At 41.6% G+C, this 12,954-nt stretch overlaps 1 protein-coding gene across 3 annotated transcripts in view; it reads right to left on the bottom strand.

Annotated features, from left to right (window-relative positions):
* LOC115172840 (unconventional myosin-VI) overlaps positions 1 to 12,954 on the bottom strand; it is a 106,976-nt gene that overhangs the window by 71,058 nt on the left and 22,964 nt on the right. For all 3 annotated transcript variants that reach the window (XM_029730640.1, XM_029730638.1, XM_029730639.1), the window contains one exon: positions 70 to 139. In XM_029730640.1, the coding sequence (XP_029586500.1) occupies positions 70 to 139 (70 nt within the window). The remainder of the gene's footprint in view (positions 1 to 69; positions 140 to 12,954) is intronic.

Genomic DNA, 12,954 nt, shown 5'->3' with positions numbered 1-12,954 from the left:
ACGATGGAGCACAATGGTGCACTCGTGCAGCCGGTTTGGGTTCCGTGTAAGTTGCGAGTATGAACTTACAGTTGTCCTCCATATGTTTGTTGACGTCTTCCTCAGCAGGGAACACTTGGTTCATAGGAGCCAGAAAGGTCTGCAACATCAAAAGCACTTGTTACACTAACATCTAAACATTCTCATTAGAAGTCTTCCACCAATTGTCGTGTATATGAATAGCCAGTCCATTTATTCATGTCTCATAAGGGCCTACTGAAAATGTTCTACTTCAACCTGGTCATTAGCAATGCATTAACATACTAACACAAATCAACGTTTGAGTGTTTGTTGTCAAGTTCATCAACTAAGTCTCTGATATTCTCCCAGTAGGCTACTATACAGTCTGAGGTAATGGCAAAACATTGAAAGCAACAAGCTGCTTGTGAGAGAAACAAGGGGAGGGACATGGCAGGCTGATAAATAATTTGGTGGGAGGGAAACAGGATATGAGCTGTGTGTGTGTGTGTGTGTCTGGCTAGTGCTATGAGTTTAGATATGGCTCTGTACTGTTACTGTGGGAACAGAACATTATTTACAACACCCTACACACACCGTGACAGGCCTAAACACACACTCCTGCCCAGTACATTTTATGAGTGCTACGTGTGTGTGTGTGTGTGTGTGTGTGTGTGTGTGTGTGTGTGTGTGTGTGTGTGTGTGTGTGTCCCACTGGCACAAACAGCATGTACGTGAAAATAATGAGCTTTGTGCGCCACGGCACCTAGCTGCCAGCCCAAACAAAAATGGGTACAAAACTTCCTGCTAACAAGACATAGCCAGGATACTGCTCTGACAGAGAATCATGCTGGGCAGAGCTGTGGCTTTAATGAGCTCAGTGAAATACACTCAATGAGCCCCTGTATCCCTTAGTGACTGGTCCAGGGCCTGTTTTGCTGTTAACCAGCTCATAACGGTTTCTGGTAAAAAAAAATACATATACATATATAAAATACTGAGAGTCGATGTCCGAGCCCCCAACGGACATAGCAGGAAAAAAGAAGAAGAAAAAAACATTCCTTACAAATCTGTCAGTTAAACTGGAGATATCTGTGGTGGAAGGTGACAGAGATAGAGTGGTGTTTGTCAGACCATGAGACATCCTGAAAAGCGGTATTCTCACAAAACTGTCTGTAGCGTTCAAACGGTTTGGCCTACAAGCTATTATGACCCCTTTATGGAAAGGCTACACACTAATTCCTCTGTGGAAAGGTGAGTCTCTCAAGAACATATCAGTTATTTTGCTCTAGGACGCCCACAGGCCTCACAAGACTCGTCTGAAGGTCCCCCAGTACCAGCTGAGATTTTTTTATGGAAGTATATATACTATGGAGACTGTTTAGTGTCAAAAATGTATTTAACATATACAAAATGAATACATTCCTGACCTTTCTTATATCTCTCAGATACAGGCCATACATACAGTTCAGATCAAACTTCCTTTAGAGTTTTTTTTAATCTGTTCCATGTAGTGAATTTGTTATTCAATGTGTTTGTATGGGCTAATAGCAGTAAGGCCAAATAAACATTTAATAGATAGATAAATAGATAGATAGAGATATATAAACACATACATACACATTTCAAGGGGTCTTGGTATGACCTTAAAACAATTCCATATAGCTTAGTAGAACCCCCCCCCCAGACAGGGCTTAGACTGTAACAGGTTAAGGATAGAGCATAACCAGGGAGGGCACTAAGAGCTAGCTAACTAACTACTCTGCTGTTAGCTTGCTATACACACACACAGGCTTTTGTTGTTGTGAATATCAGACTCATTCAGTGAAAGCAATGCACTGGGGAGTGACCTAAGGTGTAGTGCAACAGGTGGCTTTTTTTCCTCTAATGATCTTTCTTTCCTGGTAACACAATCACCACACCTGCTGCTCACATGACTTATTGATTGCCTATGTTAGTGACACTGGTACAACGCAGGGCTGTTTTACATACTCTCATATTGCTTACGTTTTACACATCTCTGTAACTCAGGTTAGGGCTGGGCAATATAATTTGTGATTTAGAGTGATATTTCAAAATGCCTGTATCACAAGAATCCAGTTTTATTTTATGAGCATTTATGTCCATTAGTTCTCATGGCTTTTTGATCTCGTCTCCGTCATGCCTCCTGCCCATTTACACACACAAAGCCCCCCCCCCAAGCACAACAACAAAGATGAGATATCACTTCTTCCTTTCTGACGAGCAGTTTCAACACGCTATTTGCATTTGAGGTTTGGTCTAACAGATAAATCGGTCACATGGACACCAAAACACATTAAAATAATGCCTCACTGTAATAGAGGAGAAGTTAAAAAAGTTAACGATACACTTTTTATGTCTCAACTCCTCAAAGTGCGCACAGAGCAGACACTATTAAAACAGGAGCATCAATGAACAATGATTCTGGAAAATGAATACTCAGTTTGTGGCATGCGGCATTGCGGTACTACATAGTGTTAGCAGCATTTTAGCTAAAGACTTATACTATCTCTCTAGTCTTTTATATATGTGCAATAAGCATAAAAAAACAATTATATAAAGGAATTGGCAACTCGTTCTCATTCTGAGAAATAATATGGGCCACTGAATTTCAACATCTGAACAAAGTGGACAGGCTAGCATGTTGTTCAAACAGTTGGAGACAGACAGAAGGGTGTGCTCATAACAATTCAACTGTTCTTCCTTGTTAGCTAGCAAATAGATCCAAGTTGGCTAAACTTAAAATATAAAAAGATTAGCTGGCTACTCACTAGCACGTGGTCTTTTGCTTGAGAGATGTAATTTTCTATGCCTGCTACAAGAAGTTAGTCATTATTAGGGAATGTGTATTATGGATGGTTGTGGTTAGATTTGTAGCAAAAAGGGCATTTTCATAGACCGACTTAAAAACCAGATCAATGATTGCAAAAAAGCAGGTCAAACCATTTGAATAAAATGTAACTATTGGTTGGTCTTATGGTTGTGGAAGGCTTATATTTAGCCTAGATATAATTTCATGAGCCCTGAATTCATTACGTTATTGCTGACTTAAATGTGGTATATTTGACCTTTAAAATTGTACAAATCAAATCAAGCTTTATTTAAATCAAATGTTATTGGTCACATACACATGGTTAGCAGATGTTAATGCGAGTGTAGCGAAATGCTTGTGCTTCTAGTTCTGACAGTGAAGTAATATATAACAAGTAATCTAACAATTCCCCAACAACTACCTAATACACACAAATCTAAAGGGGTGAATGAGAATATGTACATATAAGTATATGGATGAGCGATGGCCGAGCGGCATAGGCAAGGTGCAGTAGATGGTATAAAATACAGTATATACACGTGATATGAGAAATGTAGGATATGTAAACATTATTAAAGTGGCGTTAGTGCATTGTATAAAGTGACTAGTTATCCATTTATTAAAGTGGCCAATGATTGGATCTCAATGTAGGCAGCAGCCTCTCTGAGTTTGTGATTGCTGTTTAGCAGTCTGATGGCCTTGAGATGGAAGCTGTTTCTCAATCTCTCCGTCCCAGCTTTGATGCACCTGTACTGACCTCGCCTTCTGGATGATAGCGGTGTGAACAGGCAGTGGCTCGCGGGGTTGTTGTCCTTGATGATCTTTTTGGTCTTCCTGTGACAGCAGGTGCTCTAGGTGTCATGGAGGGCAGGTAGTTTGCCCCGTTGAGTGAGGTTGTTTTCCTGACACCACGAGTGCCCTCACCTCCTCCCTGTAGGCCGTCTCGTTATTGGTGATCAAGCCCACTACTGTTGTGTCATCTGCAAACTTGATGATTGAGTTGGAGGAGTGCATGGCCACGCTGTCGTGGGTGAACAGGGAGTACAGCAGAGGGCTGAGCACACACCCTTGTGGGGCCCCATTGTTGAGGGTCAGCGAAGTGGAGATGTTGTTCCCTACCTTCACCACCTGGGGGCAGACCATCAGAAAGTACAGGACCCAGTTGCACAGGGCGGGGTTTAGACCCAGGGCCTCCAGCTTGATGATGAGCTTGGAGGGTACGATGGTGTTGAATGCTGAGCTGTAATCAATGACAGGGCAGGGCAGGGCAGTGTGCCATGTGATGGCGATTGCGTCATCTGTGGACCTGTTGGGGCGGTATGCAAACTGAAGTGGGTCTAGGGTGACCGGTAAGGTGGCAGTGATATGATGCTTGACAAGCCTCTCAAAGCACTTCATGATGACAGAAGTGAGTGCTATGGGGCGGTAGTCATTTAGTTCAATTATCTTTGCCTTCTTGGGTACAGGAACAATGGTAGCCATCTTGAAGCATGTGGGGACAACAGACTGGGATAGGGAGCGATTAAATATGTCCGTAAACACACCAGCCAGCTTGTCTGCGCATGCTCCGAGGACGCAGCTGGGGATGCCGTCTGGGCCAGCAGCCTGGCGAGGGTAAACAAGTTTAAATGTTTTATTCACGTCAGCCACAGAGAAGTAGAGCAGGGGGCCGCAGTCTTTGTTAGCAAGCCGCGTTGGTGGCACTGTATTATCCTCAAAGCGGGCAAAGAAGGTGTTTAGTTTGTCTGGAAGTGTGACGTCGGTGTCCGTGACGTGGCCGTTTTTGTAGTCCGTAATTTCCTGTAGACCCTGCAACATACATCTCGTGTCTGAGCCGTTGAATTGTGACTCCACCTTGTCCCTGTACCGGAATTTCCCTTGTTTGATTGCCTTATACAGCACATTTAAGACATGGAATGCAGCGCAATGTGCTTCACAGAACAAAACGAATAAAAAACTATTAAAACAAAAACTATTTACTAGACAAACATGAGGATAAAAAACAAAAGAATAAACAAAACTGAATGATTAAAAGCAAAGCTAAAAAGTGTTTTAAGATATTAAAAATATGTCCACAGTTTTGGCTCCCCTCAGGCAGGCTATTCCAGAGGCTGGGGGCATAATAACTAAAGGCTGCCTCTCCATGACTCTTGGTCCTAGGCTTTGGGATAGTTAAAAGGCCAGTGCCAGAGGACCTGAGGGACCTACTGGGTACATAACTTAAAAGCATGTCTGACATATATTGGGGTGCACAATCAGTGATTGATTTAAAAACCAACAGAAGAATCTTGAAATGAAGTCTAAAAACTCACAGGCAGTCAGTGCAGAGACCTTAAAACCGGTGTAATGTGTGCTCTGTCTGGTCTTGGTCAGTACCCGTGCTGCATCATTCTGTATGTTTTGTAGTTGACCAATTTTTATTTTATTTCACCTTTATTTAACCAGGTAGGCTAGTTGAGAACAAGTTCTCATTTACAACTGCGACCTGGCCAAGATAAAGCAAAGAAGTTCAACACATACAACAAAGAGTTACACATGGAATAAACAAACATACAGTCAATAATACAGTAGAAAATGTCTATATACAGTGTGTGCAAATGAGGTAGGATAAGGGAAATAAAAGGCCATGGTGGCAAAGTAATTACAATATTGCAATTAAACACTAGAATGGTAGATATGCAGAAGATGAATGTGCAAGTAGAGATACTGGGGTGCAAAGGAGCAAGATAAATAAATACAGTTGGATGGGCTATTTACAGATGGGCTATGTACAGGTGCAGGTTAGTTAACACAGTGTCCAAAGAACGGCCAGAGGTATACAGAATTGTGTCGTCTGTGTTGAGGTGGATCAGAGAAATACCAGCAGCAAGAGCGACATCATTGATGTATACAGAGAAGAGAGCAGGCCCGAGAATTGAACCCTGTCGCACCCCCATAGAGACTGCCAGAGGTCCGGACAACAGGCCCTCCGATTTGACACACTGGACTCTATCAGAGAAGTCGTTGGTGAACCAGGCGGGGCAATCATTTGAGAAACCAAGGCTGTTGAGTCTGCCGATAAGAATGTGGTTTCTTGGATATTTTCCTCTGAGTTACGTTCACCAAAAGTGACAAAACTTTGGACCAGTTATATATAGGTCCTAAACCAATTTAGAACTGGACCAGACAGCCCAACCCACCTCTCCAGTCTGTCCAGAAGGACATCATGGCCAATAGTGTTGAACTCAGCACTTACAGTACCAGTCAAGTGTTGACACATCTACTCATTGAAGGGTTTTTCTTTATTTTTACAATTTTCTACATTGTAGAATAGTAGTGAATACATCAAAACTATGAAATAACACATATGGAATCATGTAGTAACCAAAAAAGTGTTAAACAAAATCCCATATATTTCAGATTCTTCAAAGTAGCCACCCTTTGCCTTGATGAAAGCTTTGCACACGCTTGGAATTCTCTCAACCAGCTTCATCAGGAATGCTTTTCCAACAGTCTTAAATTAATTCCCAAATACGCTGTGCACTTGTTGGCTGCTTTACCTTCACTCTGCGGTCCAACTCATCCCAAACCATCTCAATTGAATGGAGGTCGGGTGATCGTGAAGGCCAGGTCATCCAAGGCAGCACTCCATCACCATCCTTGGCCAAATAGCCCTTACAAAGCCTGGAGGTGTGTTTTGGGTCATTGTCCTGTTGAAAAACAAATGACAGTCCCACTAAGCGCAAACCAGACGGTATGGTGTATCGCTGCAGAACGCTGTGGTAGCCAGGCTGGTTAAGTGTGCCTTGAATTCTAAATAAATCACAGACAGTGTCACCAGCAAAGCACCCCCACACAATCACACCTCCTCCTCCATGCTTCACGGTGGGAAACACACATGAAGAGATCATCCGTTCACCTACTCTGCATCTCACAGACACAGTGGTTGGAACCAAAAATCTCAAATTTGGACTCATCAAGCCAAAGGACAGATTTCCTCCAGTCTAATGTCCATTTCTCGTGTTTCTGGGCCCAAGCAAGGCTCTTATTATTGCTGTCCTTTAGTAGTGGTTTCTTTGCAGCATTTTGACCATGAAGGCCTGATTCACGCAGTCTCATCTGAACAGTTGATGGTGAGATGTGTCTGTTACTTGAACTCTGTGAAGCAATTATTTGGGCTGCAATCCGAGGTGCAGTTATCTCTAATGAACTTATCCTCTGTAGCAGAGGTAACTATGGGTCTTCGGTTCCTGTGGCGGCACTCATGAGAGCCAGTTTCATCATAGCGCTTGATGGTTTTTGAGAGTGCACTTGAAGAAACTTTCAAAGTTCTTGACATTTTCCAGATTGACTGAACTTCATGTTTTAAAGTAATGATGGATTTGTGTTGAGCTGTTCTTGCCATAACATGGACTTAGTCTTTTACCAAATAGGGCTATCTTCTGTATACAACCCCTACCTTCTCACAACACAACTGATTGGCTGAAACGCATTAAGGAAAGCAATTCCACAAAATAACTTTTAACTTCTATGGGCTATGTGGGACGCTAGCGTCCCACCCACGGTACACACTATCAACAGCCAGTGAAATATCAGTGCGGCAAATTCAAAACAACAAAATCTCATAATTCAAATTTCTCAAACATACAACTATTTTACACCATTTTAAAGATACACTTCTCCTTAATCCAACCACATTGTCCGATTTCAAAAAGGCTTTACGGCGAAAGCATGAAGTTAGATTATGTTAGGACAGAGCGTCAACAAGAAAAACCACATCCAAGCAGGAGAGGTGTCACAAAAAACAGAAATACAGCTAAAATTAAGCACTAACCTTTGACGATCTTCATCAGATGACACTCCTAGGACTCAATGTTACACAATACATGTATGTTTTGTTCGATAAAGTTCATATTTATATCCAAAAAACCCATTTTACATTGGCGCGTAATGTTCATAAAATATTTTGCCTCCAAAACATCCTGTGAATGAGCACAACAATTTACAAAAAAAATAATCATAAATGTTGATAAAATATTAAACTGTTATTCAAAGAATTATAGATAAACATCTCCGTAATGCAACCGCTGTGACAGATTTCAAAAAAGCTTCACGGGGAAAGCACACTTTGCAATAATCTGAATACAGCGCTCAGAAAACCAAACCAGCAATACAGATAACTCCAAAATGGCGGGTATCTAAAATCATAAATAGCATTATAAATATTCACGTACCTTTGATGATCTTCATCAGAATGCACTCTCAGGTATCCCAGGTCCACAATAAATGGTGTTTTGTTCGATAAAGTCCATAATTTATGTCCAAATACCTCCTTGTTGTTTGCGCGTTCAGTAAGCTACTCCAAATGTAGGAAGCGCACCAAAAATTTCACGACGAAAAGTGAAAAAAAGTTATATTTACGTTTGTAGAAACATGTCAAACGTTGTATAGCATCAATCCTTAGGGCCTTTTTAACATAAAACTTCAATAATATTCCAACCGGACGATTCCAATGTCTTGAAAAATGTTATGGAACACAGCTACCTCGTCACGTGAACGCGTGCCACTGAACTCATGTCACTGAACTCATGTCAAAGCCTGAGTCACCAACTTCCCGGCCTTCTCGTTCGCTCTCTGTTCACTGCAAAAGCCTGAAACAAGGTTCTAAAGACTGTTGACATCTAGTGGAAGCCTTAGGAAGTGCAAAATTAACCCTAAGTCACTGTGTGTTAGATAGGTAATGACTTGAAGACTACAAGCATCAGATGTCCCACTTCCTGGTTGGATTTTTCTCAGGTTTTTGCCTGCCATATGAGTTCTGTTATACTCACAGACATCATTTAAACAGTTTTAGAAACTTCAGAGTGTTTCCTATCCAAATCTACTAATAATATGCAAATATTTGACTCTGGGCCCGAGTATTAGGCAGTTTACTCTGGGCACACTTTTCATCCGAAAATGAAAATACTGCCCCCTATACCTTAAAAAGTTAACAAGGCACACCTGTTAATTTAAATGCATTCCCGGTGCCTACCTCATGAAGCTGGTTGAGAGAATACCAAGTGTGTGCAAAGCTATCAAGGAATCTCCTTCTTCAGATATGCAATTAAAAATTGGTTTTGAAGAAGGTGGTGGGGATAGGATCGATTGTTGACTTCATTAGGCCTTAAATTAAAATAATTTTGGTCTCTAGCTGATTATTTAAGTTGTGATCTCTTTCCTGACCATCGGTGTCAACCAGGGAAAATAAATCCATAGTTCTCCACTTCCGCTCTGCCTTTCTCCAATTTCTCTTTAATTGATTCGTTTCCTCACTCATCCAAGGGGTTCTCCATTTAGATGTGGACTTTTTCAACCTTATGGCATCAATGGTTGCCCTTAATTTGCTATTAAAGTTCAACAAAATCATCACAAGAGGAAGGCAAAATGGGTAGAGTACATTGTTGATACACTCAAAATCTGTACCAACTTCAGAGGTAAGATAGTGTTAATAATGCTTTCAGTTCTACCCTGTGCTATGGGCAACATGGTAGTAAAAAATACAGAGCGATGATCAGATAAAGCAACATCAACAATAGAGAATGTCTAAAGCCCCTTGGTAATAACCAGGTCCAGAGTATGGCCACAGTATTGGGTGGGCTTAGTAACATGTTGGATAAAGTCCAAAAGAGCTCAAAAGATTAATAAATTCATGGGCTTTGGAGTCAGTCTCTTTGTCAACATGTATATTAAAATCACCTAACAATTACTTTATCATAGTTCAAGGACAATAGACAACAGTTCAGAGAAATCAGTAAAGAAACAAACAAAGCTTAGTTAGAGAAAACATTGAGATATACACTGAGGGGCCATTTTGCGAACACAGATTAAGCATGATCCTTGACTAAATTCCACTTTTAAACTGGATTATCTGAAATTGCATTTCTCAGACATGGTTTAAAATACTCTCAGACTTGCCCTAGTCTAGATTTAAAAAGTCTGATTCCCAGAAGGACAATTAGAGTTCATCTAGATCTAAGTGAAGGCTTAAATTAAACCTGGACAGAGGCAGGCTTAACTTCAGATTAATGATGTTGGCTGCCAGGTTTACATTGGCAATGGAGGAGAATGGGTTACCTGGACTATTTCAATGTAGATCAAAAAGCACCACCAAGGCCAGACAGAAGGGCAGTTATAGACATGAGCAAACCACAGAATTATTTTGATAAAATAAATGTGTAGTTCTCCAACACTATTGCACATTGGAAGAGTGCAACTCGTGACTGAAGGATTTTCAAAACTCCTCTGAAGGCTCAGCTTGAAGGAGGACAACAGTGGAATCATAGTTGGTGACTAGGGGTATGCACAGACCATCTTCATGTTTACCCCCCCCCCCCCCCCAACGTTATGCAATAGGACCTGAGCAAAAACGGTACAACCAAGCTCCTATCTGCACCAGAGGTGTAGTAGAGTCATTTCCAGAGTCTCAGAAACACATTGCTCTTTCAACCAAGAAGATGCTGTATTGTCATAATTGCAACAGCAGTGCTTGACAATTACCTCAAACAGCATGTATGCCCAGATCCTCGCATGGAAGAGGATGACCCAGATGTTCCCATGGTTGAGGCAGACAATGACAGCAATTGACAAGCCTGCAGAGATGCTTTTGCTATGCTGCACTTCTCACAACAAAGATAGCTCAAGCTATTGAAGCAAACAATGGCCATGGATAGGTAACAAAAAGGTGTTTAATTCACAAAATGGAAATATCGGGACCCAGAACTGGTTCTAGTTTGAGAAGAATATTGGTACTGCTGCTGCTTCATGTTTCTCTTCTCATCCTTCATAGCCAACTCAACACAAAAGGATATGCTTTTTCATATACCACTCTTCTTTTAAATCCATTAGTTTCTCATGCATGCTCAGCCTCGGTCTTTGTTGCCAGCCCAGGTTAGTGACACAATCTTCTTTCCTGGCTACTGCAGATGTAGCGGGTTGACCTTCATCCTGTTAAAACCTCAAGGATCAAACCCTTTTTTTCCCTTCAATTTTCACCTAAAATGACATACCCAAATCTAACTGCCTGTAGCTCAGGACCTGAAGCAAGGATATGCATATTCTTGACACCATTGGAAAGGAAATACTTTGACGTTTGTGGAAATGTGAAATTAATGTAGAAGAATAACACATTAGATCTGGTAAAATATATTACGAACAAAGAAACATGCGTTTATTTTTATTGTTCCATCATCTTTCAAATGCAAGAGAAAGGCCATACATTCAGAGAGGAGTCTACTGTAAGTGTAATTTAGATTTGCCACCAGATGGCAGCAGTGTGTGCACAACGTTTCAGACTGATCCAGTGAAGAATTACATTACTGCACAATATTTTGTATGAGTCTGCCAGGAGTTTGCCTAAATGTGCCGAATTGGTCAATTGATACATGTTCAAGTACGTAACAATAGAGACCATACAAAAATGCTATGGTAATAAAAAATGTACATTTACACACTCCCAGGAATGTCATCATTAGCTTATATAAGAACTTTCACACATCTAGATGGCCGGGAGGGGTGGGCGTGGAGCCAGAGACAGCAGGTGTTCAAACTGGAGAATCCAGTTCCTACATTTGAACATAAACATTTAATTTATCAAACAACCCTGTACTCCAATTTATCTCTGGGACCCGCAGGATGACAAATCAGAGCAAGATCACTGAATGTAAGTACATTATTTACCTTCAGAGGTGAATGTATAAAACCAGTTGCCGTGATAAATGTGTTGTTGTTGTGCACTCTCCTCAAACAATAGCATACTATTTTCTCACTGTAATAGCAACTGTTAATTGGACACTGCAGTTAGATTAACAAGAATTTAAGCTTTCTGCCCATGTAAGACATGTCTATGTCCCGGAAAGTTGGCTATTTAATACAACGTCATTCTAGTCACATTAGCACACATTAGCAACAACCGTCCCGGTTTAGGGATACCCATCACGTAGAAGTTAAGACAAGTCCCCTTCAAAGCTGTGGTGATCTATCTCTAGAAAATTATTACATGGCTGCATTAGAGGACATTATTTCTTCAAGAGTTGAGTTCATAAAGATACTTTTTATTATGGGAATGCAAGAGATGACTGACAACATTACATATTCCCTGCAGTCCTGGGATGGCACATGTTGAATGAATGTGTCCAACCAAATGATTGCAACGGTCCCTCATCTGAACCGTCCAAATGGTCAACATCGGGGATACCTTCCAGGGGTTGCTGGCTATCAATGATCCCGGTTAACAAGTCCCCCAGCTCATCTGTCTCTGGTCTTACTGGGGGACCTCCACCAGTCTTGAAACGCTCCCTACGAGCAACAGCATTTGGTCTTCTTTAAGTAGATTTGTATGTTTTTCCACAAAAAATTAGAAAGACAATATAGGAATAATACTAGTAATTACGTATGATATTGTTTGTGTCATATTTCTGTAACACAAATACATTTAGGCCCCACTGTGTTGTGTTACACACGAAAACTAAACATTTCAAAGTGACTGATTTGTAAAAGAGGACCGAGCATGCCCCCATTCTCATCGACGGGGCTGCAGTGGAGCAGGTTGAGATCTTCAAGTTCCTTGGTGTCCACATCACCAACAAACTAACATGGTCCAAGCACACCAAGACAGTCGTGAAGAGGGCACAACAAAACCTATTCCCCCTCAGGAGACTGAAAAGACTTGGCATAGGTCCTCAGATCCTCAAAACGTTCTACAGCTGCACCATCAAGAGCATCCTGACTAGTTGCATCACTGCCTGGTATGGCAACTGCTCGGCCTCCGACCGCAAGACACTACAGAGGGTAGTGCGAACGGCCCAGTACATCGCTGGGGCCAAGTTCCTGCCATCCAGGACCCCTACACCAGGCGGTGTCAAAGGAAGGCCCTAAAAATTGTCAAAGACTCCAGCCACCCTAGTCATAGACTGTTCTCTCTGCTACCGCACAGCAAGCGGTACCGGAGCGCCAAGTCTAAGTCCAAGAGGCTACTAAACAGCTTCTACCCCCAAGCCATAAGACTCCTGAACATCTAATCAAATGGCTACCCAGACTATTTGCATTGCCACCCCTACCATCTATGCATAGTCACTAATAACTCTACCTACGTGTACATATTACCT

Source organism: Salmo trutta, chromosome 33 (assembly GCF_901001165.1).
Source record: "Salmo trutta chromosome 33, fSalTru1.1, whole genome shotgun sequence".
Lineage (NCBI taxonomy): Eukaryota > Metazoa > Chordata > Actinopteri > Salmoniformes > Salmonidae > Salmo > Salmo trutta.
This window is presented reverse-complemented; position numbering and strand designations above follow the sequence as displayed.